Source organism: Solea senegalensis, unplaced genomic scaffold, assembly GCF_019176455.1.
Source record: "Solea senegalensis isolate Sse05_10M unplaced genomic scaffold, IFAPA_SoseM_1 scf7180000013775, whole genome shotgun sequence".
Lineage (NCBI taxonomy): Eukaryota > Metazoa > Chordata > Actinopteri > Pleuronectiformes > Soleidae > Solea > Solea senegalensis.
In genome coordinates, this window is record NW_025320890.1 from 134753 (window position 1) to 162721 (window position 27969).

Sequence of the window (27969 nt, forward strand, 5' to 3'; positions counted from 1 at the left end):
AAATTGTTATGCGCACACACACACACACACACAAACAAACAATTTGTTGTGCTGACGCTGCCTCGATTGATTTCTTTGTGTCAAACCTGCAAACTTGAACATTAATGATCGCTGCACATAAACCAAAGGCTATAAAATGTTACGACCCTTGAACAACATTAATCTGAAATTATTGTCATTAATTTAAAAAAAAAAAAAGACGAGCAAGAGTAGGAGTGAGAGTGAAAGAGAAACAGAAGGAAAAAAGTATTTGAAGTCCGTGTCAGTTTTACCTGGGACCGATCACTTGCCCATGTGGTGTGCCCATGTCAGCAGGCAGGTCCTCCACAGTGGTCGTCTGAGTAACGTTACTCCTTACACACGCATACACTGTACACACCTCCACCTGAAATGCACATCCCAACACATTAAAGGTGTTTTATTTTTGCCTTTGTATCCCATTTTTTTCCCACTTGGTCAAATGAAGAATACACTTAAAATCATTATGATGCTGCTGTGTTTTGTTCAGATCTTTTACTTATAAAACTTGACTGAAACACAGTAAGTAGGTGTAGGGCTTTTATTTTCTTCGAAGGAAGTGACTTTGACGTCAACTTTTTGTCAATTTTATTTTATTTTTTTCAATCCCAACGTCCTCTGCTGTTGTGGGAATGAAAGATGTACCTCAGATCCACTGTCTGATGATTGAATAACTCATTTAGCTCATTAGCAAAAAAAAAACAGTTTATTGTTTGGGTGAAGGGGCCCTTTAATGCTCAAGAAGCCATGAGGTTACTGGGAGCTTTGACCACACACATCTAAGCAGTTGAGCCAAAAGACTTGAAGAATATTTGTGCCAAATTTGCATGAATTAAATTTCCAACTGGTGTCACTGATACATCATGTCAATAAAACATTATGAATTATTATGAGTTATTGTGCTAACAAGTGTGGGATAGATGGACGGACAAAATGAATCCCTCAGGCCACTGGCAGGCACTGAGGCATGTAATCAATCAGCATTGTTTGCATTTCTACTACATCTGATTATCGTTGTTCATGTCCCATACCTGTATGTCGTAGACGGTGAAGGGCAGCAGCTCTCCCAGCAGGTAGGACCCTGAACTGTTGTCCACACTGCCACGGAGACGGTCGTTAACGTAGATGCAGTAACCAGTCACTGCTCCGTTTGGCTGCAGAGGAGGGAACCACAGAACGCGCACAGCCGTGCTGTTTACTGGAACCACCTCCGGAGCGGACATCCCGTCTGGCTCTGGGGACGAGGCATGTGTAAGTACAGAAGCACAAGATTAATATAAACAGCAACGGAATACAGTGAGGTCCCACTGACCTTGACATCTGACACAACCACCAAAAAACTTTCATTCAAAGTGAACGTTTGCACCGATTTAGAAGAAATTCCCTCAAGAACTTCTTGAGATGGGACGGATGGACAACATGAAAACACAACGGCTTGGGAGCCCTAAAAAGAGGTGAAGTACAGATGATCGATGAAAAAATCGGACAAACAGAGGACGTGTAAAAGGTAACCTAATAACAAAAACCAAGTTGTGACCAGAGGAGCGAGAACGAGAACCAATCAAAGCGGTGATGATGGTGGAAATGATACCGACTCCATCTGTTATTCTAAGTGAAAACGCACTCAGCGAGGAGAAGTTAACCCAATTCATTTGCTGCCAATGCACTTACCTAAACCCAACCTACTGCTCCACATTTCATTTACTGCAGGATGGTATTATCAACGCAATACTGCACTCTGAGCCTATTTCCCTCATACACACACGGACATGCACACATTTTTCCTGCCAATTAGGGCCTGATGTTAGCAATGCCCTACAGATCGCAGGCCATGTTAGAATGGATGGTAGGGTTGAGCTGTATTAGTTAAAATATATTTGGCCTTGATACGCGTGTGTGTGTGTGTGTGTATACTCCTATGGCTGTAAAATAATGAAATTACCTCCAGAGCCCTCTCAGTTAAACGAGCCATACTTTGCCTTTAGCACCTAATGATTTTCTAATGTTTTTAATGCACTTTTTATTATACTGCTCAGATTAGAGTGAGAGTGAGAGAGAGAGAGAGAGAGAGAGAGAGAGAGAGAGAGAGAGAGAGAGAGAGGCCTCAGACATATGATCATACTGAGACAGATGAAGAAGTATGGTGGGAGCATAGAGATGACCAGAGACTGAGAAAACCGACATGGCGATAGAAAAACAATGATATTCCACATAAAGCAAGGGTAAATAATTTCTTGCCTCAACACTTTTCTTATTAACTTGTCTTTTTTGTTGAAATCTTGTCCTAACAGCTATCCATGAAGTGGTCTGGGGGAAAAAGCTGGTGGCCGTAGCCCTCACAACCGAGTCATAATCATGACCAATCATTTCATTCAGATCATGATGCATCACCATCCAATTCACTTGTTTGGGCTCTTCAGTATGATTGGATGGTGTGTCTGCCTGTTCCACAGCTGACTGAGATTTTTCATTTTTGTGTGACAATGCATAAAAATGCTCCAGAAACCAATCCCTAACCCTACCTTTAACAACAAGCAATAAAATGGCAGAAAGAAAAAAAAATATACAGATAAATATCGCTAAAAATATCACTTCAGACAATGTGATTTGGAAGCAGAGCTGTAACAAGAGGCCCAACAGGATGGGAAGGAAAATGGAATGGTTGCATTTACAGACCCAAGCCATAATGCACTCTCTCCTTAATAGCTCCAGGTTTTACATCCTGATGAGGATCCTCCGTTTATTTATTTTACAAATGTTAGCAGAAAACATAAAGACAGCAAACAACAGCAAAAACAAACATTAGATGAGGCTCTTTGCAGACAAGCACACACAGCCTGTGTGGTTTCAGTGCGACACCTGTTTGTACGCTCATCTTCGTGGTGCCGCCGAGAGTTTTGCCACATTTGAAATCTGCCTCACACACACAGTTTGTATTGATTACGTGCCTCTCTACATGATGTCTTTAACATCTCTGAAGCACGGAGACAAGAGGAATACACATTAACACTGGCACCTCTCTTGGATGTACAGTGTATCACTCTCACACGTCCTATTTATTATTGTTTTGTTTTTTTAAACAAATGTACACATACCTCCATCCTCTGTGGTGACACGAAGCGTCACTTTAGTTGTATTATGCGCTCCGTTGAACACCTGCAGTGACACCAGGTATGTAGTGCTGGGCCAAAGGTCACTTATCACCATGGAGTTGATTTCACGGGGTAAAACCAAAATTCGACTCGACTGGAAAGACTCTGTTGTGAGAAAGTATGATTCCACCTCTCCCTGCAGGTCTTGCAAAGCTAAGAAAGAGGTGAAAGCAATAGAGGCAAAAGAGAGAAGGATAAGTCAAACAAAAACATATTTTTGAGCCGCTGTCATTTCTGCTTTATGGTTTGTCAATTGCAGTTTTGAATTGGGAGCCTTCTTGCTCTGTCGTACTAAGAAAACTCACCTCTGCACATCCTTGTATCTAATGCATGTTTGTTCACGTGAAATCATTGTGAAAAACGACTTGGGTTTCAACCCTGTCTGGATAAAAGGACCTGTGCTGTGTGTGTGTGTGTTTGAGATGAAGTTAACTCTTACAGGGTTGCGTCCAGTTGACCCGTACTGCAGTGTGATTGATAGCGTGAGCAGACAGAGATGGAGGGCGGAGGGGAACCCCCGCCATGGTCGCCGCAGAAACGATCTCTCCTGACGAGGAGCCCACATCATTATGGACCACTAACTGGTACTGGTAACGGGTGAACCTGTTGGGATACAATATGTCTGTTAAAATAAAATACATGCTACTTTGTACTGGCTGAAACTGAAACCTACTGAGAGAATTCCAAATCCCAGTTATGATAGTTGGATAAGAGTGTTTGTAATTTCAGTCACTCTGGAGTTACTCTACATCATGTAAACCACTTGTGTTTTTTTGGAAGCACAAGAAACAATATACCACCTATAATACGTTCTGTGCTCTAAAAGGAAGCATAAATTACAAAGCGGACACCATGTTGTACGAAGGAATATCTGAAAGTAGTGACCAAGACCAATAAGTCCTCAGGGAAAATGTTTTCAGGCGTTATAAATCGACAGAAAAGTAGGCTCACTTTCTCACAATCTAATTCCAATTCCAAAAGTGCAAATCTCTGTGTCCACTGAGGTCTGCTATGGTCCACAAGACGGACATGTTGTCATCCACCTATGTCTGTAGGACACATTAATGTTCACGTAGGACATTAAACTGGAATGTAACAGCAAGTGGGATCGGATACACATCTGTGGTTGCCAGACTGATATGGACTCTACATTTCACACCCTTAATTTACATGTGACCAGAACTTGTACGCAACTCTCTGCAGACACAGAACATGGAGAGTATGGAGACATTTTTAAAGACTATAGTAGCTTCACTTTTCGGAGACAAGGACTCAAAGTAGAACAAATGGAAAATCTAAACAGCCGCAGTTTATTTCTTCTATTTTTGACAGTTATGTGCAAAACTCATACATGGTGGAAACAATTCATATCTTTAAATTCTCATCCTTGACAATGTAGAGCAATTCATATTTTGATGGTAACATGTGTGTTAATGCTCCAGGACATTTTATCTATCTATTATCTATATCTATTACACACCGAGTATTGAACTGAACCTCGACTTCAAAAGATTATATCGCAAATTAAATCCGACTGCATTATCTGCCAGAACAATCGTAATTATATATCTATGCCCATTATTTATATACAGTCTATATGTGTTTGTACGTCATCCTTCTTTGAAGTTCTTTGCCAGCAACTTATTTGTTGTCAACAAACTTCCATAAATAAGGTGAAAAGTGCTGACAAGTCAAAACAACTGAATACTTGAATAAAGCACAGTAGAGACACAACACTGAAGAAGAGTACAACCGGAGCCGTTTAGCAAGCATAAAGGGAGGAAAAAAATCTGCATCCACCAAGTGCCAAACTGAGATTAGGGGGACGCTGTGTGAAAAACAATTTAATTCTTTGGGATATTTGCTTAATGTATCTTTGAGCGGTATTAAAAGATCGGCATCAGCAGCAGCTCGCCGATCAGCTCTGCACACACGGTTTGCTGCAGCGCCGGCGTTTGCTCTAGAGCTCATTTCAGTAATCTCACCTGCTTAGGCCTTTATCTTGGTAGAACAATTTGGTGCCGGAGTAAACATGGAGCCAGTGATGGAGATCTTCGGAGGGGGGAGGGGACGTGGCAGTTACTGCACGGAGCGTGGCGATGGCCAGGGGCTGGTGAGTTTTACGTCTGAGCAACTTGTATCTGAAGGGGAATTTTGAATTAAAGAACACACACACACACACACACACACACACACACACACACACACGTGGTTGGATGTTTAGGAATGCATGCACAAACAACACATGTACAGAAAATGCACCAATACGAGCACAAGCACACTCAACCAGCCAGAAAATAGACCCATACATAGCTGACTCCTCTCCTTATCCTTTTCTCCACAATTCTTTTGCATTCACTGTATCTCTCCTCCCTTCCACCACCCCTTCCTCCTCCGTTTTTTTTTTTTTTGTGTGTGGGGTTTGTGTTTTCCTCTCCCCACAGTGATGCTAATTTTTGCTGTAATCAGAAGAGAAGGGCTTAATGCTGCCTTTTAAACAACCCACTTAGACAAACACACAGAGCTGAGCCGAGCAGAACAGAGAGACAGGCTCATGCATTTTAATCGTCTGCCGGGGAAAATGGACTTTTATTTTAGGCCTAATCGCCGACAGAGTAGAACAGGACAGAACAAAACGGACCAGGATGTGCATTAGGACTGAAAAAGCAGTGATTAAACATGCACGGCACTTAGCTCATTACCAGGGAACTCGTGTTAGCAGCTTGTTAACGCGTTCCTATCTGCTTATTTTTCAGCAGCAACTGAACATCTCGAGTGTGACTCTTAATAACAACAAGCTCTAAATTGCTTTCAATAGCCTTCTAATTCTCACCAGTGAATTAAGACACAAGGAAGAGTCCGATAATGTGAAGTTAAAAGGCAAACACAGACTGAGGTCCATATTTAGTCATCATAATTAGTATTAGATGTTGGATGCATAAAGTCTTCATAATTCATCCATTATGGACTTCTAGTCACTTTGCTTTTATTTCTTTTTGTTAATGCGCTATGACTTTTTCTGTGTATTTAAAATCAGCTGATCCAGGGCAGGGATGATGAAGAAAGGCAAATTCACCCACTGTATATTTGTATTTTGTATCTCCACCAAACCATTATACAACTCATCATCTTATGCCTCCTCTGCTATTTTGTACAAAATACGCACACAAGTTCATACAGTGGCTGAACTGAGGAACAAATGCAAATTAACTGCAGTAATTACCGATTATATATAGTTCTGCTGACCGATGTCGAGTTGACATTTTTTTGCAGAATGTTCCAAAGGCCAAAAACAAACCTTAACGTTTGGCCACCCAACTCTTAACAGTCAATCACTGAGTCTCATTAGCATTTGTGCCAGCTGTTGATGAAGCGAAATGGTTTGGTGAGGTCACAGTGACCTTGAACTTTGACCACCAAATTCTATTGAATCTGTGAGTCCAAGTGAAAGGGATGTGCCAAATTTGAAGCAGTTACCTCAAGATGGTCCTGGGATGTTTTATTCACTAGGTCAAAGACATGGTTTATAAGGTTACGCACACCTGGGTCTTTGAACCTTGGATCAGTTCAACTCTGAGTCCAAATTAAAGCTTGTACCAAGTCTGAAAGGTGTTCCAAAGTTATAATGTTTACGAGTACCAAATATGAAAAAATGACCTCCAGCTTCTGGTGTTCACCAGGCACTGAGGCATAAAAAAATCTTATTTTTTTTCAAATCAATATCTTGCCAAAACCTTTTATAGAAGTATATGACAATCTAATGTAATTTTAATTGGACCAACAAATACCAACATATAGGTATAGTTTCAGGGTGAAATTTACCTGATGTTGGGTCCATTGGGTCTGCTTGGTGGTTGCCAGGAAATGGCTAAGAACGACTCGCTGACTGCCACGACTGACAAAGGTGAGAGGCCTTGAGGACTTGCAGGCGACATTGCAGCTGGAGTAGGCAGACTCTCCGTACATCCTCCTACATGGCCACCGCCCTCGGAACACGCCAACACAGTAACACTGTAGTTTGTGTACGGAATTAGGTCCGTTACTGTGATGCTGAGCTCAGAGCTATTGTCATGCTCATGGAATATACGTGGTTCTGGGAGGCGGATTTCGTAGCCATGAATTTCTCCATTAGGAATTAGAGGAGGAGCCCATGTGACCTGAAACATATGTGATGGATTAGATTTAAGTTGAAATACAAATATGCATGTTCGAATACAATATTAATTCAGATAATCACACAATAATCAACAGTACTGATAAAAGTGATGTGGCAAAAGCCAATCAATGTTAACAATGTTTTGATTTTCTTTGCTGTACATGCAAAACCAGGTGATAAAGAAGATCTGTGAATTGAGGGAGATTGACCACCTTCTAATTTCTGAAAATGTGTGTCTGCTACTTTATTCAAGCTATTGCTCTCACTTTACTTGTCTTGATAATAAATCACCCAGAAAAATCTGTGTTTGCACGTGTTCAGTTCCTCTGTGGGGAAAGATAACCTGACTTTGACTTGAGCAGATGATTCCTTTTACAAGAGTACATCACACGCACACACACACACACACACACACACAAACACACACACACGCACCATGCTAAAATAATGAAAGCAGCTGATAATGGAATTGCTGCATGCAAAAAACAAAAGCTTGCGGTTGTTGAGCACTGCATCTGATTTGGAAACAGTTCAGACTGTCAGCATTTCACAGTGAAGATGAAGGTAACTGGGACACAAACACACACACATAAAGGTTTTGTTTATACATCCATATACAAACACATGTCCACACACACGCATAAATACAAACTGCCATTTACATAAACTGATCAGTTACGAGCTTGTTGAGACAAAGACTTTAGGTAATTAACTGGTCAGTGTTGATGAGAGTATTATGAATGAACATCAAGAATAATTATTTCTCACACAACCTTGATGTTCATTTAACATGGGACATGTTGGGGGTGACGCACACACACACACACACAGGCAGGGTCATGTTGAGTTAGGTAGCTCATTTCCCATAGTGCGTGTTGGATGTGCTTTGTGCTGGAAGTCATTTACAGATTGAATAGCCTGATGTAATCTGTAGATGGTGAAGACAGCAGGGACCCGGGGCTGACACAGAGAACTGGGGCTAAGGCTAGTTCACCCCTACAGTATGTGTGCCAATGCGTGTGTGTGTGTGTGTTTGTATGATGTGTGCATGAGTGAGACAGGTGAAAGTGAAAGAGAATAGGTGTGTCTCAGGATGCACTTTGCGTGTGTGTCTTTGTCCATCTATATTATTAAATGCAGCGAAAACTCTGAGGTGAAAATGAAACGGCACCAACTACTGTCGCTGACAACACAATTTTCACAGTATTGCCCCACATGCATCAATGCAATTGCTTATATTAAGGTAAATGTATTTTACTGAATAAACATGGGATGGAAGTTTCAGTCAGAGAAGTCATGCCACCATTAAAAAAAAAAGAAGAACAAAACAACTTAACAGTAAGAGAGACTGACTGAAGATCTCTACAAAAGAGAAATTATATGCATCAAAGAAAAGGAAAAAATAACGGAGACTGAAGTAGACGCTGAAAATCCTCTGTGTTGTCAAGGTCAACTAGTAACCAGGAAGCAGCCTGCCTGTCTGTCCAATTAGTAACAACTAGGAAGCAACACTTTACTTCTTTTACCTGTGACCTCTAAAGCTGTGCTGCTGCAGAGATGACAGGGGCAGTTCTGAAATGATGACATGCATTAGCATTTTTCTGCAGTTAGCATTAGTGCGGGCTTGTGAGTGCATGTGTGTGTGTGCATGCATACAATATTGTATCAGCGGCTTGATGTAGGATTAGTCAGAGCTGGAACTTAACTCTGGCCCCTCCTTCAAAATGGCTGACAGGAAGGAAGCTGCCTCAGACAGGGTCACAGCCCCACCCATTTTCTGAAGGAGACCTTGAATTGAATGTGTTTCTTTCTCATTAAATTCCAAAAGAGAAAGACAGGAGAATCAGTGTGACATTGCTTTGTCTTTCCTACTCATCCTACACTTCTGTCAATACCAGGGTGACTGAAGAGAGTCTCAATTTTTGTGTGTTTTTTTTTAAAAATAAACTCAACAAACACTTACGATACATTAAGCTCAATCTTATTCAGAGACTATGATTTAAATGTAAGTGGAGATGTGGCAATTAAAGATTACATTAGCTCTAGCGAGCCAATCATTTTTTCAAAAATAAAAACATCAATTCGTCTTATGACTTACTTGACATGACTCTGGTCCCAAGACCTTCACCCTTGGTGGACTGAGACCAGCTGGCCGAGAGGGTTTGGTTGTGATGCTGACCCACGGTCCTGCACATATGTAACATTTGTGAAAAGAGGAGAGGAAACATTAATCCTCGTCAGAAATTCCATCACACATTGGAATTATTTTTATTTCATTTCTGGTTATTTTATTTAATTTCTGGTCATTCTAATTAATCCTTTTATTCAGGCTTTACCTGTTGTGTTGCCAGCCTGGTTATACAGCACAAGTCGATACTGGTAGCTAGTCCAGGGACTTAGAGCTGATGAAGAGTCCAGGAAAGAAAGAGGTGGAGACTCTGGCAGGAGCTGGCCCACTGTTGAGACTTGCACGGTCCCAGTGACTCTACGCTCAATTAGCCACCTACCCACAGCACAAGATACAGCGGCAAAGCACTGTAAAGACAGTCGCTGACACGAGAATCAAATTAGGATTGAACGGTGTTTGCTCATTTCTCACCAATCCAGTGGTCCGTTGCTCTGCTCTGGTGCACCCCAGGACAGGAGAACAGAGGTGGGAGTGTCAGAGTAAAGGTGAGGTGCAGGAACTCCTTCAGGAGGAGCTGGGAGGGTACGGAAGCGCTGAGACGTCCCAGACACTGAACAACCCACACTGGTGCATGCTTCCACCTAGATGTAAAGGAAAACTTTACAATTTAATATTGTCGGTGACATTTCTTTTTTACTATTACGATCACGCAAATACCTACGAAAGTGAAAAGGGGACATTTGAACACACATAGCCAAGACGAGAACTTGACAAAACTGATTTAAGTCCATTCAAAAGACTGGTCTTAATAAAAACTGAATTGGCAGATAGGACGCTTGTAGAACATTATTGTTTACAAGGGAATCATCTGAGAGAAAGTGATTCATGTTTGTTTGTCATAAAACAAAAATTACAATAATATGATGTACCTGAAGGCTGTAGTTGTGGTACGGCAGCAGGTTGTGTAAAGTGTAGGTAGTGACGTTGCCCGGAACGGTGACTGACAGCACATGTGAACTTAATTCAGAGTCTTCATTGAAGGAACTCGAGATGAGGCCGTGGTCCTGTATCAATAAATGATCATTGTTGCTTCTGGTTGTATTGTAGTCTGAGCTAGGCAGTGATGGGCTGTGGGTTGAGTTTACACTGGTGGAGCTGGATTCAGTGGGGTGAAATGAAAGCAAAGCAGAGGCTGTGCTTGTGTTGTTTACATGAGACGTCTTGATATCGCCTTCTTCCATTAGAACAGGCTCCAAACTAGAGCCGGGTTTAGGGATAAGATTGGGTCGCGTGTCTTTGATTGCGCTTAAGCTGCCATTAATGCCAGTGTTAAAAGTAGAAATGTGGCTTGAGTCAGAGGAGGTAAGACTGTATGTTGGCTTGAGACTTTGACCTGAGTTGAGAATGCCAAGTGAATCACTTAAGCTGGAGTTTAGGGTTGTGCTTGTGCTGGAGACTGAGCTGGGTTTAAAATCCACAGATGTGAAGGAAGTAGGCCACAGATGGAGAGTGTAATTGGTGATGATGCCGTTTGGTTGTAAGGGAGGGGCCCAGGTAAGCGCTACACTTCTAGGATGAATCCCTGTTACAGCTGGGCTTTCCACTGGTCCTGGACCTGGAGAAAAAAGGGAGATAATGAACAGCTGAAGAGACGAGACGGCAACATACTCTTTGTGTGTGCTAATACAAAGAATGAGAAATTAAAGTGAAGAGAGGGGATTTGTTCCAAATAATTATTTGACAAGCAACGTCAAGAATGACATCAGAAGGACACAGAGTGATTTTGCCATCCCTATCCAAGGGATTAACAAGTGTCTTTCTTTCTCAATTTCTCCCTGAGAGAGATACCCCGGCTTGTATTTATGGATTTATGTAGTACTTGTGATTGAATGTGTGCACGCAGGGAATTCATGAGGTGATGTGCAGGCCAAACTCAGCTGGGAACATGCAGCAAACCACAATATAAATGCATGTGCTTGAGTTACCATTTTCTTTTCATTTTTAAGACAAATGCAAATCCAAACGAACAATACATACTTAAACCTCAAATACACATAGAGGGAAACCACATTTACGTAATAAATTCACAACAATTTTACACCAAACTGTAATAAATCTTGCGTTGAAATAATTTATTAACTTGAGCAATTCCTTCTTAAAAAAAAAGATTACGTCACATGTCTGTGCCAGATCTGTTTACACTAGTGGGAGCAGACATTCAAATCAAATATGTTTAGCACTCGGTGGATCAAAACATGTGCATCCTGCCACAAACGCCGACTCGCAGCTCACCACAAGGCAGACTTGACTTGCACATGTTTTTGCACAGACAGGCCCCCTGTAAACACTAGTCAGAGGGAGACTTCAACAGTCAGAGGTAAACACTGTAGCTCATTTTAAGATAATGCCCCGCCTTTACATCCCACCGTCTGATCTGTAATGGACATGGATGTACTGTATGTATGTCAGTATATGCAGAGAAACACTCCCTCTAACCAACACTCGCATACCCACTCCAGCCGTGATGCAGTGTAGCAGTAATGGTGCTGTGTGAAGGGCAAGTAGATCAAGGTGACTGAACGGACTGAGGGAGCGTGCTGTGCCGCTAAGTGCTACCGCTAACTGCTAACGGCTTTCCCAGATGGCAGTGAGCATGTGCGTGCGTGCGTGTGTGTGTGTGTGGGCAAGGGAGAGGCAGAAAGAGCAATTGAAAGAAGATGAGAAAATGTGAGCATGACTTATGAGCGATAACGCGAGCACACGTATGTACATGTGTCTGTCGGTGTGCATGAGCAAGAGGCAAGAGTTTCCTCGAACAGCGGAAGAGCATCTTCATCACTAAGGCTGATGCAGTTTTGCCCACAATCCATCCATCCATACATTGCCTACTGCTTTAACCTCCACATAAGGACAGGTTGCCAGTCTACCCATAATCCAATACATTAAAAAGAATAACTACTAAAGTGAAAGGATATAATTAACTGGAATTATGAAGCAGTGTATATGAAGTTTGTATCCATAGGATAACTGCACTGGCATTAGTCAGTGAATCTTATCATATCTCTTTTTGATCAAAGCTGCTGTAAACAATGTCATATTTTGGCTATTTTGTGGCCAACTTCTGGTCTGTTGTTTGTAGTAAGCATTCTCCTTCCAGATGTTTTTTTGTGGGGGGCCTAAACTTATTAGAAGAAGAAAGTTTCTTTGTGGAGTTCTGGTTCCTGATTGGATTAAAGTGCTGTGGATGGGATATGTGCAATACCCCTGGAAGTGCAAATCATTATTACAAAACATGAAACACTTTTACAAATCCCAAAACAAATCCAATTCATCTCAAGCTTTCAAACGTGTTTCACATTTTGTATAACAGTTTGCGCTCCCAGGCCACTGTAGTTTATGGTTGGTTCATTAGTGGCACCATAGTCAGTGTTTTTCTGAGCATGTTTTCTCACTTTAAGAGCTCAAGTCTTAGGGAAACACAATGCATTTGCAGAATTCTGGTGCCACAACTATTGTTTGTAGCCAAAACAGCCGATCACAGATGGATGACAAATAGCTGATTTTAAAATACTAAAGTTATATATTTGTTTTAACTTTATATCTAAATACTAATGGTCATGTGTGATCACAAAAACAAGCCATGACTAAGGAAACAGTGTAGTTTACATTAACTGTATGATGGTAATCGCCGCAGTATCAAAGGCTTAAATTGTCAGAACTCTGAGACTGCGAGATGTCACTGACCATGCACTTGAACAGTGGAGGAATCCATTCAATTTTGGTGTGGCTCTTATTAACACGTTGTAATTTTTTTCCCTTTCTGAAAAACAAATCTGGTATATGTTCTAAGAAAACCTTGTAATTTAAGGTGCTTTCTGTCAAAGTAAACAGGAAAGCCGGTGGTCCCTTTCCGAGAAAAAAAATGTACAGGTTTATGGACTTATCTGTTTATGTTAACCTCAACTACTCTCTCATTTTCTTCTCTCTCTCGCTCTCTCCCTCTCATTGGCCCCCTCTCTGTGGGCTCCCTGCTAAATAAACAATGCAGAGAGTTGACCTTTTGGGTTAACAGGTTTTTATGCTAGCTCTACTCAGCACTCACACTGATTCAATTACCACCAAAGGTCCACTGAACCTTACGAATAACCAAGGAGCCTCTCCCGCTCGCCCTCTCTGTGCATGTCTGCTGGCCTCACTCCGTGCCTCGTTGCATTCCCATTCATCTTTGCGGAGGGTTGTGGTGTCTCTTGACATGTTTCTCTAATTAGACATCCCACACCATTCTGTCTGTTTGATAATATTATCTCCTGCCTTACTGGGGCTCGTTACAATAGACACATCAGATGCACAGGTGGAAGACGCACAGAGCTGGAGACAGATAGAAAGTCCTTAACTGCAAAATAACACGACGACAAAACACAACCCAGTCACCTTGATCCAGCCCCCATCAGCCAACCAAAATACCCCCCGATTCCCCTCTCTCTCCTCCCTTCCCCATCCCCCTCTCACTCTAAGTGTTCAGTGTTATTTAGGCTTTACTGGCGCGTGTAAAATTCTGCAATTTGAAGGGCTGTTAAGTTTTTCAATTGAAATTTTCATTTAAGATGCAGGTGATGCTTTTTTCCTTTTTTTTTTATTTTACTGACGCTTTACTGCTCTCCAGACAGGAGGGACGGAGTGTGGAGCGCAGTGTGTACGAACCACTTTGTCCATGATTTCCTTGCCCCTTATCTGTCTCCCTCTCTTGTCCTCCCTGTTCCACTCACCTCTTCCATTTTTTCCATCTTTCAAGCTTGCTCATCCTTTCCCCTTGTCTTCCACTCCCTTTTACCTTCCCTCTCTCCCCTGCATTTCCCACCACTTTATCCGTGATGGCATTTTCCTCCTTTTCTGCCCTTTCCCCTTCCTCCCTTATTCCTCCTCTTGCCAGTAAAACAGAAGTAGCAGAAGGCTAAAACAGGAGAGCAGGGCCGCCAAGCTTTAAATCACATTTATAAGGATTTGGTTAGCATAGTAATAACACAATCACCTGACAAGGTCTGGGAGAGGAGGAGGAAGCAGTCTGTGTTTGTGCATATGCTTGCATACTTGGAGGTGCACACATGTTCTGGAGCGTCTTGTGCATATTTGTGTGTATGCGCGTGTAGGTCAGGGTGTGCCTGTGTGTAAATGTGAGTATCCATGTGAAAAGAAGAGTAGAGTAAGGGTATTATTCTTAGCCTCGCACAGAGCCCTGTGTGTGTGTGTGTGTGTGTGTGTGCGCGCGCGTCTGCGTGTTAGTGGATGAATGGGCTTTTGAAGGTGAGTCGAGGCTCCTAGAGTCATAATGAGGACAAACGCTGAGCTTTACTGTTATCAAGATGCTTATGACACGGTGTCAGAACGTGACAAGCAATACGGGGAGAATTTACATTGCATTTGGTATCTTTACTTTTTCCACAGATGACTTTATGTCACCGCAGCTACGGACGACACCAACGAGGCAGTTAGCAAGAGGATGCCGTGCGACCAAGGTCACAGGACTGGATTTGTATCCATAACATCCCACATAATAATATGTGAGATGGGCATTAGCCTTTAAACAACTACCCAAAATGATAACTTTGAAATGTCAATCAACACACTTTATCTTAAATATGTATTATACTTTTCAAATGTTAAATTTAACACGCAAAATCTCATATTCGTGTTTTTTCTCAAATTGTTTTCCTTCATTTTAAATTGTTATACACTATTTTAACATGCAGTAAATTGTAAATAACTGCCATATATTGAAAGTCACCTTGGAAAAAAGGGCAAAAGCACTTACTCACAGAACATTTTCTGGCCAGACAAATCTTAACAAGATTCTGTGTATAAATATGCTGCATTTTGAACACATCATGCTCACACCCTGTTCACTCTAATCTGAAAGGTCCAAATTTGCTGTTCTGTAAATAAAAGTCATTATTATGAATTCACGTGTTCCACTTGATGTCAGCAATAGACACAGCAAGTGACGAGATGCTTGGTAGTGATCGTTCAATGTGTCCAACTGAAATCCCCTCTCCTCCTGGACTTGTAAGTCATTTCCTGCAACTTGCATGCTGCACATTTAAAACTACAACAAAAATAGATGTAAGTATGTTTTTCACGATTGCTGAATAATCGGCTCTGAAATCTAGTAGATGGAATAAGAAAAGGAAAATAAAAAGTAAATACATGTTCAGGTAATGAGGATAAATTAGTGTACATAATTTATTCTTTTTATCTCTGGATGTGCAAAAAAAAAAAATCAAATGGACTATCCTCACTTTAGTTAAGAGCTTCCTTGGGGAGCAAAGTGAACAGAATCCTGGGACCTAAGGTGAAGTATTATTTTATTAATGCAGTCACTCATTCATTAAATAACATGAATTCTTTGTGTTCTGCCAGTACAGCCAACCTCATTTCTGTCCCATTTTCTCCTCTCTGTCCTTTTTCTTTCTCTCTCCACTTTAATTTGAATTTAGTAAAACATCCGTTTTCAATGCTCTCTCCCTCTCTCTCTCTGGTACACACACACTGTAAGACTGCTTCACTAAGATCATTTTGTCATAACAGCGCTTTATTCGTTCATATTCTTTATAACACCCTGTAACACACACACACACACACACTCACGCACGCACACACACGCTGTCCCTCAGATCACTTAGCTGGTGTGAACATGGGAGTAGACAGAGGAAAGGGAGCTGTCCAACACGGCCAGAGTTTATGTTCACAGGAGCTGTCTGTCTGTTCTTCAGCGACAGAAATTCATAGGCACCAAATTACATTAAAAAGATGGACATAAAACTTTAATGGAATGATAAAAAGGAAAGGAGGAAGCGTGGGTCTCCTTTTCTCTGTTCTGTCATTAGCCCCTCTACTTCCCTCTCTCTCTCCCCCCCTCAGTTCCTCATTACCTTTTTCTGTTCTCTCCATCTGTCTTTCCCGGCCTTTTTCCTCACTATTTTCTTCATCTACTTGTCTCTCTGCTGTCCCTTGCTGCTCTCGAAAAACTTGAGAGCCTCGGCTTAGATGAGGTGAGACTCAAACCATGTTCAAACACACACAAAAAATGAAAGAATAAAAATTGTAAGAGGAAGGAGAAAAAAAAGAACAAGAGAGGCAAAAACTAATTTCAGAGAATCAGAGAATGAAGGTCCATGTCACCATATAATACAGTGTAGTATATACTCTATGGTAAAGTGGGGATCTTGCAACTGTCATTATGAAGGACTCTAAAAGATGACTCAGATACTTACGTGTAAAAACCACAGAACAACCTTTTACTAATTTTTAAATTGTGCTTCCCAACCTCAGTTTCCCCCCCGAGTCGAGAAATATCTTACATGCCCCCCAGTGACACTTGGTCCGAGCCTTGAAACTGCAACGCTAATTCCCCATTTCGTAGACCCACTTGTAGGGGGACGGTACCTCATTCCCACAATGTCAACAGTGTCAGCCATCTTTGCTAACAGTTAGGCTAACAGGACCAAGTGTCACTGGTGGGCATGTGAAGATATTTAAGGGTTGGGAAGAACATTTTTTCAAAATACTACCCTATTCCAGTAATACAAAGCTAAATGCAAATCGGTGACGTATTCCTTTAAGGGGTGTGACTGATAAGCTGATGAGGAGGACAAGGAGGTGTGTTCATGTAAATGTTCATGACCTTTTCAGTCGTCCACATGGAGACCAAAACCTGGTCCCAGAACTGCTTTTCTGAGGAACTGGTGAAGTTGAGGTTGAGGTCAGGGTTAAGCATTAAAAGGTACGGATAAGGTGAGGGGTGTTTAGGTTGTCTAAATGAGTAGAAGTCAATGCAGTGTCTACCTCCACAAATCTGTGTGTGTGTGTGTGTGTGTGTTTGTTAGTGTGCATATCTGAGAGATGTTAAAATGATGGTGTTGAATCTATTGAACACACACACTGAGAACATGATTTCACTCTCACAACTCACAACAACACAAATATTGTCCCCTATAAACTAGACACAAGTTGTGTGTGAGAGCGTGTGAGGGCACATGAGAGTGCGCGTGTGTGTGTGTTAGCCAGAGGGAATTCAGTTCTGCAATGCAAAGTAAAACACAGAGGACCATAATTTAATGTATACTAAATGCAGTTTGTTTACGACTGCACGTGTGCTTGCGTCAGTGCATGCACATGTGTATGTATACGTACAGCAGCACACTCACTCCTGTGTACATGTATCCAGTGTATGCAAATCTCAGCTGCTTAATGATAATGTATGTGATAATAGCGTGGTACTAATTAATTTATAACTTTGCACTGAGGAGGCTGTTCCAGTGGCTAATATGATTCTATTACAGCAATTAGCCCACAATGACACTGGCTAGGTCACTCACACTCACACACACACAACTCAGTTATCTCTGTCAGCATTTCACCTTATCTTGCTTGTGTTGAAGTTTGCACCATCACCACCTTCATTTTTAATGTGCCCTTAGATTAGATTCCTTTATTTTGGTTTAATACGAACAAAAGACAAAACAGCGGCAGAAACAAAACGCTTATAAGGGATGGGGCATGATTTTTTGGGATAGTCGCTATGAAAAATTGCAGTACACAGGAGGTTCTGGTGTTCGGCAGCCTTGTTACAATCAAACAAAGGAAATCAAACACCAAAGTAAGAATATAAGATAAGTGAACTTGCTGATGGAAATCTTTGGATTTTCAACTTTGGTGTGATTTACAAAGTTCAGTTTTCATCCAGAAAAGGATATCTAACTGTGAGATACGGTGAGGGAACATCTATCCATCCATTTTCTATTGCTTTGTCCACCACAGGAGGGTCACGGAGGGTGCTGTGCCAATCTCAGCTGACCTTGGGGCGATGGGGGTGGTCACACCCTGGACAGTCCATCGCAGGGCCACATATAGAGACGAACAACCATTCAACCATTCACTCTCACACCTACAGTCAATTTAGAGTATCCAATTTACCTAATCACCATATTGCATGTTTTTGGACTGTGGGAGGAAGCCGGAGAACCCGGAGAAAGCCATGCAGAAAGGCCCTTGTTCCAACCGGGTCTTCTTGCTGCAAAGGCAAGAGTGCTAACCACTACCGGTGAATAAACATATTCTTAACACATCATAGGCTTAAGCAGGTGTAGATTTTAATTCAGTGAGCCTTTACTCAAGTGTCTTTTCCCTCTGACCCTGTTGGCAGCCGTTATTCACAGCAAGTGTCCAGATCTCAGATGGGTCCACGGTGCACATGGCGGAGCATGCAGCAAAGTCAGCAATGACAATAATATATCAATACTTAATTCAACCACAATTCAGAAATGAAGTTGACCTGTCCTGTGTTCACTGGAAATAATGTGAAAATGAGTGTACTTACGATCCTCCGCGGTGTGCAGGGTCGCCCACGGTCCAGCAGTCTGCCCGTGTGTGTGTGAAGCCACCACTCTGAACATGTAGCGTGTGAACGGTGACAGGCCGTCCACACGGTAGGAAAAGGTGCCCGTTACATTTTCCAAAAGCCTAGGAGGGGACGGACACACACCAGAATCAAAATTAGCCATGTTTAAACCTCCAGTTTGTAATTTTCTCCTTTAATATTTTTTTTTCATCTTATTTGGTAATAACCTCTTCACATCCTGAAAGCGTCAGTACTATTATAGAACTGACCAATCATTTCATTTCAGACCTTATGGCATACCTATTTCTTAGTAATTTACCATAATCTGCATGCATAATGCCCGTGCTCTCACGATGCATGACATGCTGAAGCAGAGACCTTAGCCAGAAGTTAGCAAGAAAGTCACAAAAAAGGTATTCCAAATTTAGTTCCATTACATACATCAAATTCCAGTATTTTGGGGACAATGCATAGAAAAGAGAGTAGACACATATACAGTATTGTGGGAATATTGGTATTCTGTTTATTGTATGTGTGTTATGTGTTATGATGTTTATCTTAGGTTCAAGACACAACATGAAACACTCATTTCCCAGGTTTCCCAGAAACGTCAACGTGTTTTGTGAAACGCTTCCTTAAAAGTTACGTTAAAATTGACTTTTGACACTCAGAACCACAGCACACATTTCTGAGTGAATCTTTATTTAAAGTGCATCCATACAAAAGTGTCAAGGGACGTATCTCACATGATCCCTAAACAGTAACTATATTGACAAAATGCACACTATTTCCATTGCTTCTTTATCATATTCTTGTGTCAGACCTGATCCCCTGTCTTATAATCATACAAAGGAATCTGGGACAAGTAAAAGAATATTGTCATAAATGAGGGACCGTTGACCATTTAGCATGAGATAGATAGAAGGGATGAATGAATGAATAAATCAGGGAACAATGAGATTTCCATAGCAGAGGAGGAGGAGGGCATGGCTGTCTGATATATAATACATGTAGCTAGTCATTTATTTATTACCGCAGAATGAGAGCCTCCTCTTCTTGGATTAAATTGCAATTTGTTGTCAGGAAGCATGTAATGAATACATATCAGATGCACACCCTCTCTCTCTCTTTTTATTCTATCACATTTTTCCATCTCCTGTCCCGTCTCTGATTTTTTTTTTTTCCTCTTTTGGCTTTCTGAATCTGACCGTCGTCTCCACGGCTCATCCCCTTCTCTGTATTTCTGACGCTCCGTCATACTGATGTGACACATTCAGCTGTGCGGTATAATGTACCTCTTGGTAGGTACATGTATATGCTTCTGTCTCTGTTCAGGTGATCATGTATGTCAAAAATATCCGGGTCTAGTGTGTCTGTCTTGCTCATATTTCTCTTTGTTAACATGCAAGTTTGTGCCAACTTCTCCACTCCTGTGTGATTCTTTGTGTGTGTGCACTTTTATTCTCACCTTATCACCGGCCTCTGTGGGGTTGTCCTCATGTGCAGGCTGTAGCGGAGTGGGCCTGGTGCATTGGCGTGCACAGGACGGGACCAGGACACATTCAGACTGGTAGTAGCAGAGTGTGTCAACCATGGAGGTAATAACCCGTCTGGAGCTGTGAGGAGAGAGAGAGACTCCAGTACTCCAGTTGTGGTTTGACTTGAACAATGATGACTCAGATTCAGACTCAGACTAACTGTAGCAATGAATGCGTTCTGCGTTCTGACTCTGAATTTGAATATGCAGACCAACAATTTTTGGGTTAGGTATTATTGAAGGTAAGCAAAATAAAAAGAGCTGATACTGAGTCTCATTCCACGCTAGTTCTGTGAGATGAAGGCTCTCTACCCTGACCTTCTCTCAATACCACAGACAGACAGACTTCATACAAGACGACCTGAGGCAATCTCTCCATCTCTGAGAGGCCCCACCCATACGGATTTTATTGTGTTTGTCTTTTAGAGTCTTTTTCAGTTGCTTTTGGGCCGGGTCTTACATTAGTCACACTCGTACCGCTAAGCACAAGCTATAAAAAATATTATACATTATAATTTTCTTCTTTCATTGAGCTGATTTATTTTCACCAACATCTGTCTTAATTATTGATATCAAATACTAATTAATTTTGAAACATTTTAACCCTTTAAATGCCAGGTTTTTGTCATGATGCCACCATATTGTGTGTCAATTAAAGTGCCTTAGAAATTAAGTTGGATTGGATTAGATGTTTTTAAAAACTGAAAATATAGCTTTCAATATACTACATGCAAAAAGCATTTTCTTTTGTGTTGACGTATTACAGTCTTTTCTACATGTCAGTGATTAGCAGCAACACTTGTGACACTGCCATCTAGTGTAAATAGCATGTTTTTTCTCCATATGCTGAATATGGCCAAAATAATCAATTCCAAGGCAAAAGCCCATATTGACACCCAGATATAATATAATGCATGTATTATGCTTTAAGGAAAGTGAGATCAAACCTTGCAGCTTGAATGGGTTTCAATAGGACATGTTTTGCACTTAAGAGTATGAGTGTAACACTTGATTGTTGACAGTGTATTTTAGCCTGACTGCAGAAGCTGAGCTGGAAATAGCAAGATCAAACAAAAATACACAACCCTGCCATAATTCATGCCATATCCATGAACACAGCCAAAATCAAAAACCAAAAAAAACAAACAAAGGGTTAAACGTTCCAAGTTTAAGTGTTACATGGAGCAAGGAAACAAAAAATATTTACATTTAAGAAGCTGGAAAATCAGCTTAATACTCATTCAGATTAGTTGATTATCAACATTGTTGATGATAATTTAGTGTTGAATGAATAATGTATTTATAGATGAGTGATCAATTAATCGTTGTAAACCTGAACATTTGATAAAATGGCAAAAAAAAAGATAAAAGTAATAGACCTTGTAAAGAAAATGTCACAAAGAGTGGTCAGATTTATTCATGTACTATAACCACACACTCACACACTCTCCCTCTCTCCCAGTAGTGGCTCTCTCCTCCAACTGAACATGATAGCATAGTGTTAGTGTTGAAAACATCTTGATTCAGTCTGATGGCTGTGCTCTCAACAGAAACCGAGGAAGCCCAAATAAAGACAGAGCAAGAAAGCGATAAAGACAACAAACTCAAGGAGGGAACGAGAGTGACCGGAGTGTTTCGCGATGTGAGCGGAGAGGAGGATAAAGTGATCCTACAATCAGACCCATGAGTGTCTTCACACAACAACAAGACTGATTGCTCAAGACATTCTAAAGATAACACACACACGCACACAAATGTCCGTCTTGTGAGGACAGAGAAGACATAACGTCGTGTCAGACTGTCCTCACTCACAACAGTGGTTTTATGACAAAAAGTGTCTCAAAAACATCACTTAATCATCATTTAATTTAGTGGATGAATTATTATATGCTTAACTGATATTCATAGATTGATAGGGTAATTTAATTTGTGAATTAAATTGTATTCATCTGTTACTAGTTTACTGTAGGTTATTAGGTCATCTCCTGTGTGTGTGTTTGTGTGTATCTTTACTGAAACATACATTGATTTCTGCCTCTCTGAAAGATAGACAGACACGCACACACAAACACATACACCTCAGACACACACTGTTGGTGAGCCTGTGTCTCTCTCATGCTGTGTTAGCAGGTACAATATCAGAGGTGTCACTAATCGTTTTAAACTATGCACTTTTATGTTCACTTCTCTCTCTCTCCGCTCCCCTCCTCCTCTGCTCCTCTGTCTTTGGCTTGGCTATCTTCTCTCTGTTCTTTCACAGAACAAGGACGCATCAAGACAGTTTGCCTTAAAGAAGTCTAAAGAGATGCCAGAGGCACAGAGGTAAAAAGAGAGATAGAAAGAGAGGAAACGTCTGGTATTTAAAATTTATACTTTCTTATGCCTTTGTTTTGAACTTGAACAGCATAACTTTCCAAAGTCTGTCTTTTGTTATTCTCCAACTAAGACAGGGGTGTGGTGTGTCTTCATAATTTTATAGAGAGAGACAGGTGGAGACATGTGTGTTAAAAATGTGTGTTATTACAGACACTTAATACAGTAATTACTATCTGTTCTGGTCAGCTTGAACATTTATCTGCAAAAAACAAGCACATTTCTTCCAACAAAAAAAGCACATTGTGTAATTATATCTATACAGTATATATATATATATATATATGTATATATATATCGGTATCAGCAGATACTGGCAAAAAGTCCAATCCTGCATTCCTAATCACTTGCTTGATGTCAACCAAATTATATTTTAATTGTATCAATCTGAGAATTATACCATGTATTTCAACACACATCTGTAATATTTGAGAAGTCTTTAAATCACTTTATCAATTTATCATATGAGTACGCATCAGATCAAGACAAACAGATTTGTACACTCGACGTGTGCAGACATAGATTTCAAAACCTGTGACATAGTGGGTGGATCTGGGTGTGAATACCTGCTGGAGGTGTTGTAACATTGAGTGGCAGACTCTCTACACAGCCCTGTGTGTTACACCCTCTGATCCAGAAGCTGTAGTTTGTGTAAGGCCGGAGGTCGGGCACAGACATCCAGCTGCCGACTGCTGTACTTCCATCTACTGCTCCATCACCATCTTAAAAGACAGAGAGAGAGAGAAAAGAGGGACACACATGTAAGGTTCTGGGACAGTGACGTCTTAAGGGTCATTAAGCTCCACAGGAACTTTGTATGAACACCTGAGGACATAATATGTATCTGGTTTTAAAGTAGACCTGGACCGGAATATTTAATATTTTTCTTTTATTATAATTCTGTAGCTTTCCTTTTTAGAATTTTGGGGTTTGCTTGTTTAGACCAACACAATCCACAGATCATGTGACATCTCACTCATGGTAGTGAACATCACACTTCAGTTGATATCCGCAATAAAGGAGAACAAAATAAAAGGATCTCAGTAGTCGTTGTTGCTATTGTTGGTGTTTTATGGCAGTAAAAAATAAAGTGACGGTTTGATGACTGTTTGGGACCTTAGTATCTTAGCTTGGCTCACGTTTCATTGTTCAGTCGTAATGATAAAGCTTCTTTGATCCACAGTTTAAACAGTAGTGTCTGTCTAAGATCCAAAATAAATGATTTGGGACATCCCCAGTTGAAGGTCAGCCAAAGTGAACACAGAAAAAACAACAGAGAAACAAAAAAAGCTCATCATAATCATTCACAAAAAATCTTATCTATTAGTGTCATCCAAGAAACAGCGGAAAAGTTTCATACAAGACACAGAGGAAACAGGAAAGAGAAAAGCAGGTAGAAGGGACTGAGACGTCAAGAGAGAGAGGAACAGTGACTGAGAATAACAGGGTGATCAAAGGAGAGAGAGAGAGAGAGAGAGAGAGAGAGAGAGACCTCTATATTGAGGTTATGCAAGGATAGTCAAAGAAAAAGGATCAGAAAATGGCACCGTGTGAGCCTATCCGGTATATTTAGATGGACACACACACCCACACATGCGCACAAACACATCAGTTACTGTATGTGTGAGCTGATGAAGGCAGCGTGTATCAAAGAAACAAGAGGTTATGGGTAACTAGAGCGAGACACCACCTCTCCCTCTACTCTCCACTCATTTGAATCTCTTTCCTCTGTGAGGTGCAGATCAAAGTCTCTGCCCCAGTCTGTGTGTGTGTGTGTGTGTGTGTGTGTGACAGATAGACTTGTGGATATGGGAAACTTCAAGAATCAGCATCCTCTGCTGTTTTCATTCATGTTCAGTTTTCGTCTTCTGCCTTTTCTGTCCATGTCCAGTCCACCTCACCTGATTTGTTGGTCACCGCTAATGTTTTTTCTTGTTTCACTTGCTATTCTTCGTCATCTGTCTATGTAAATCTCACATCTGCAATCATTCCGTGTATCGTGTTCGTCTACAGACGTGATAGACTTGGAATTGTTTTGAGTCAGTGGGTCACATGACATGAAAGTAATAAAACAAAGGGGTCTTTTTTTTGAATATTAAAAGTTGCAAACTAAAAAAACAAAACAATGAAGCATTGTTATCCAATACAAAGACATGCATTCTAGAGTAGTTCTAAAATAAAACATTGGTTTGGAATCAATTGACGACTGGAAATATTCCTCTAAATGAAAAAAAACACAAAGATCCAAAGATTCCTATGAAATATAAGAAATATAAAACTCTAATATAAAGAGTTGTGTCAATATTTTTGATTAATGATTCGCTGGAACATCTTTTGTTTGATTGCATGATCTCTCCTTTCCCGCTACTTTGAGACATTACTGCACTGAGGAGCCCTTTGTTCCTGCTCTTATTGTTGCTAAAAAAAAACATATAAAGCTTTAAAATATAAAGGTTCTTGGTTTGAATTCCTGTTTGACTGGGTCCTGAGGATTTTGCATGATCTGTGTGTGTTTGTGTGTGTGTGTGTGTTGGTAATTCAGCTTCCTCACACAGTCCAAAGACATGCAGATTGCCGTTACGTTGATTAGAAACTCAAAATTGATCATAATTGTGTAAATTGTTCGTTGTCTCTGAATGTTGGCCCTTGAGAGGCTCCAGCTCCCACAGGATAAGCTGTAAAGACTAAAAACTTCGGGGCAAATAAACTACTATTTCATGAATATGTGTATTTGAGTATGCGTTTGAATGGATGTTACCTGAGCTTTTGTAGTGCACTGTGTATCTGAGGTTCCCGTTTGGCCTGGGAGGGGCCGTCCAGCGTGCGCGCACGGATCGAGAGCTCTGATTGGTCAGCTCCAGCAGTATAGGGCCTTCTGGGACCATCTCTAATGTACGCACCTCCACCTGTAAAGACAGAAGAAAAACAAGAAAAAAAGCTCACTTGTGTTCAAGTACACAGAACAGACATAAACCACACTCACACTCATACACACTTTTATTTTATTTGAAACTTAGATTTTCCGTCGCATGATCTTTTATCCCTGTATTCTTTCAACGATCACCCCACTCTCTTCATTTCTTCTGCAGCCCCTTCACATCCTCACTTTCCACCTCACCTCACTTTGCCCTGACCATTTGGTCCGTCCTTCTCATTTCACTTTTACCCCTAAAGTCCCCCCACAATGCCTTTCTTCTCCCTTTTCCTGCCATCTCTTCACACTCACTCTTCCACCTCTCTCTCCCCCACACCCCCCACCTCCTGCTCTGCTGTGTCAGCTCATCCTGCAGTGTTTGACTAAATATGGCGTCCGTATTGGAAAAATGCCCCAAAATGCAGCCTGTTGACAGAGACGTCGTTGAGCATGGAGTGGCATTTCCTACCACATGTCACTGTCATCACGCCAGCCCTCGTTATTGAGCCGAGAGGATCGATCACCCTTTATGATAGCCGGTGACACACACACACGCGCACACATGCACACACGCACACACAGGAGAAACACTTTTCAAATGTTTTTTTTTTTTTTTTTTTTACACATGCCTATCTGCATATTTATCATTTATGCGTGATAACATTTATGTATAAATGTAAAATCGTATTAGTAACACATAACATCATTTCTGGGATAAGTAGAACACAAGTCACTGACCAGCGGTCCCTTGCCACAGCCCTGTGCAGTGCAGGCCTGGACCCTGAGCAAGTGTCGGCTCCATGGAGAGAGGCCGTCCACCACAAAGAACCTCTGGACGTAGGACACGTTTGAAATGAGAACGCCATCCAGCCACACGCCATAGCTGGTTAAAACACCTGTCAACAGAGCACACGGAATGTTGTCATGTGTGTAATCATAGACTGTGTATAGATATGGATTTAGTGACGAGTGGAGCAAAAATAGAATTCTCTTGAACGGCCTTCAGGCATCAACTCTACTGATTTGTATGCAAGTCTATGAGGAAAATGAGCCTGAAAGTCAACGTTTTCAGGTCTTCTTCAACACACCATGATGTCCACTGTAAATGATGGTCCTATTTAGAGTCAAATAGATGAGAGTGTGCAGTCAAATAGGTGACGGTTCTAACAAAATAGATTGAAGTAAAAGTGCAGTGGTCAACACCAAGACCGCGCTGAAGTGACCTGATTTCATGTCAGACATCATAGAATGGTGCTTAGCTCAGTCCTTGTGAACAGGATTTAGGTATAACTGTAATCACTGTGTTAATCAGTTAATGGATATCTCTCTATAACACTTTTGCCACATACAACAAAGCACCTCATATGTACATATATATATATATATACACACACACATACATATATAAAAACACTTTTCTATAGCAATCAAAAATGTCCATTTGTGAGATTGTTTTTAATGTAATTGTTTAAAAAAGTGTGTCACGTGATCTCATTTTCAGAAACAGTCCATCACACACACACACACAGTTTACAGATGATGAGGAAAGGCAGCTAAGGTATGCCTGGATCACTGGGTTATGATGCAAATTTAAAATGACTTCACTTCTGCCAGTCAATATGTCCCGGTGTGAACCAGAGGATGAAACTGCACCAAAACTGACAAAGGTAACCAAAGAAATAACGAGGACAAGGGTCCAGCATGAACATACACACACAGGCACATGCGGGCTGTGCAGCAATTCTTCACTTTAATACCCTAAAAAACATAACAAACTACTGCCTAAACCTAACTTTATCCAAACTATGATTTTTAAATGAGGAGCACTGGTCCTGGCAAGGTGAGTGCTTGTGCCAGAAAAAGTCCTGAGAGGTAACAAAGCACAACACGCACGCACACAGACACACGTGCACCCACAGACTCATCTGCAAAGATGGACACTGCACACAAACATAGTGTAGACACACACGAGGTAAGATGAACACACATACACACAATCATTACATTACATTACATCCACCTAATAAAAAAAAATGAAAGAGTGTGATGCCAAATGCGCTTTTCCTTAATAAAAATGCATACAGAGGGCTCAAAAGATCAGTGCTAAGAGCTGAGAGTCTATTCTGCTTTAATCATGTGTGGGTTTTATTATTGCTCAATACAGATATACACACACACCTATCAGGGAAATGAAGACACAAAAACCCCACAGACGCCAAACTACATCTGGGAAGCTCTTAATGTGACCAATCTCATGCATGTGAGGGGGTATGTGTGCGTGTGTGTGTGTGTGTGTG

General features: G+C 41.1%; 1 protein-coding gene across 1 annotated transcript in view; it reads right to left on the bottom strand.

The window, feature by feature from the left end:
* Nucleotides 1–26568, bottom strand: part of LOC122760592 (usherin-like) — a gene marked incomplete at its 5' end in the record, with an annotated part of 107052 nt that extends 80484 nt beyond the window's left edge. Inside the window, 15 exons of the mRNA XM_044015707.1 lie at nucleotides 273–385; nucleotides 1050–1252; nucleotides 3114–3323; nucleotides 3610–3773; nucleotides 5156–5311; nucleotides 6993–7327; nucleotides 9425–9513; nucleotides 9663–9829; nucleotides 9926–10095; nucleotides 10384–11069; nucleotides 18828–18970; nucleotides 20317–20464; nucleotides 23325–23480; nucleotides 25517–25664; nucleotides 26411–26568. Of these exons, the coding sequence (XP_043871642.1) occupies nucleotides 273–385; nucleotides 1050–1252; nucleotides 3114–3323; nucleotides 3610–3773; nucleotides 5156–5311; nucleotides 6993–7327; nucleotides 9425–9513; nucleotides 9663–9829; nucleotides 9926–10095; nucleotides 10384–11069; nucleotides 18828–18970; nucleotides 20317–20464; nucleotides 23325–23480; nucleotides 25517–25664; nucleotides 26411–26568 (3046 nt within the window). The remainder of the gene's footprint in view (nucleotides 1–272; nucleotides 386–1049; nucleotides 1253–3113; nucleotides 3324–3609; nucleotides 3774–5155; nucleotides 5312–6992; nucleotides 7328–9424; nucleotides 9514–9662; nucleotides 9830–9925; nucleotides 10096–10383; nucleotides 11070–18827; nucleotides 18971–20316; nucleotides 20465–23324; nucleotides 23481–25516; nucleotides 25665–26410) is intronic.
* Nucleotides 26569–27969: the final 1401 nt, after the last annotated feature.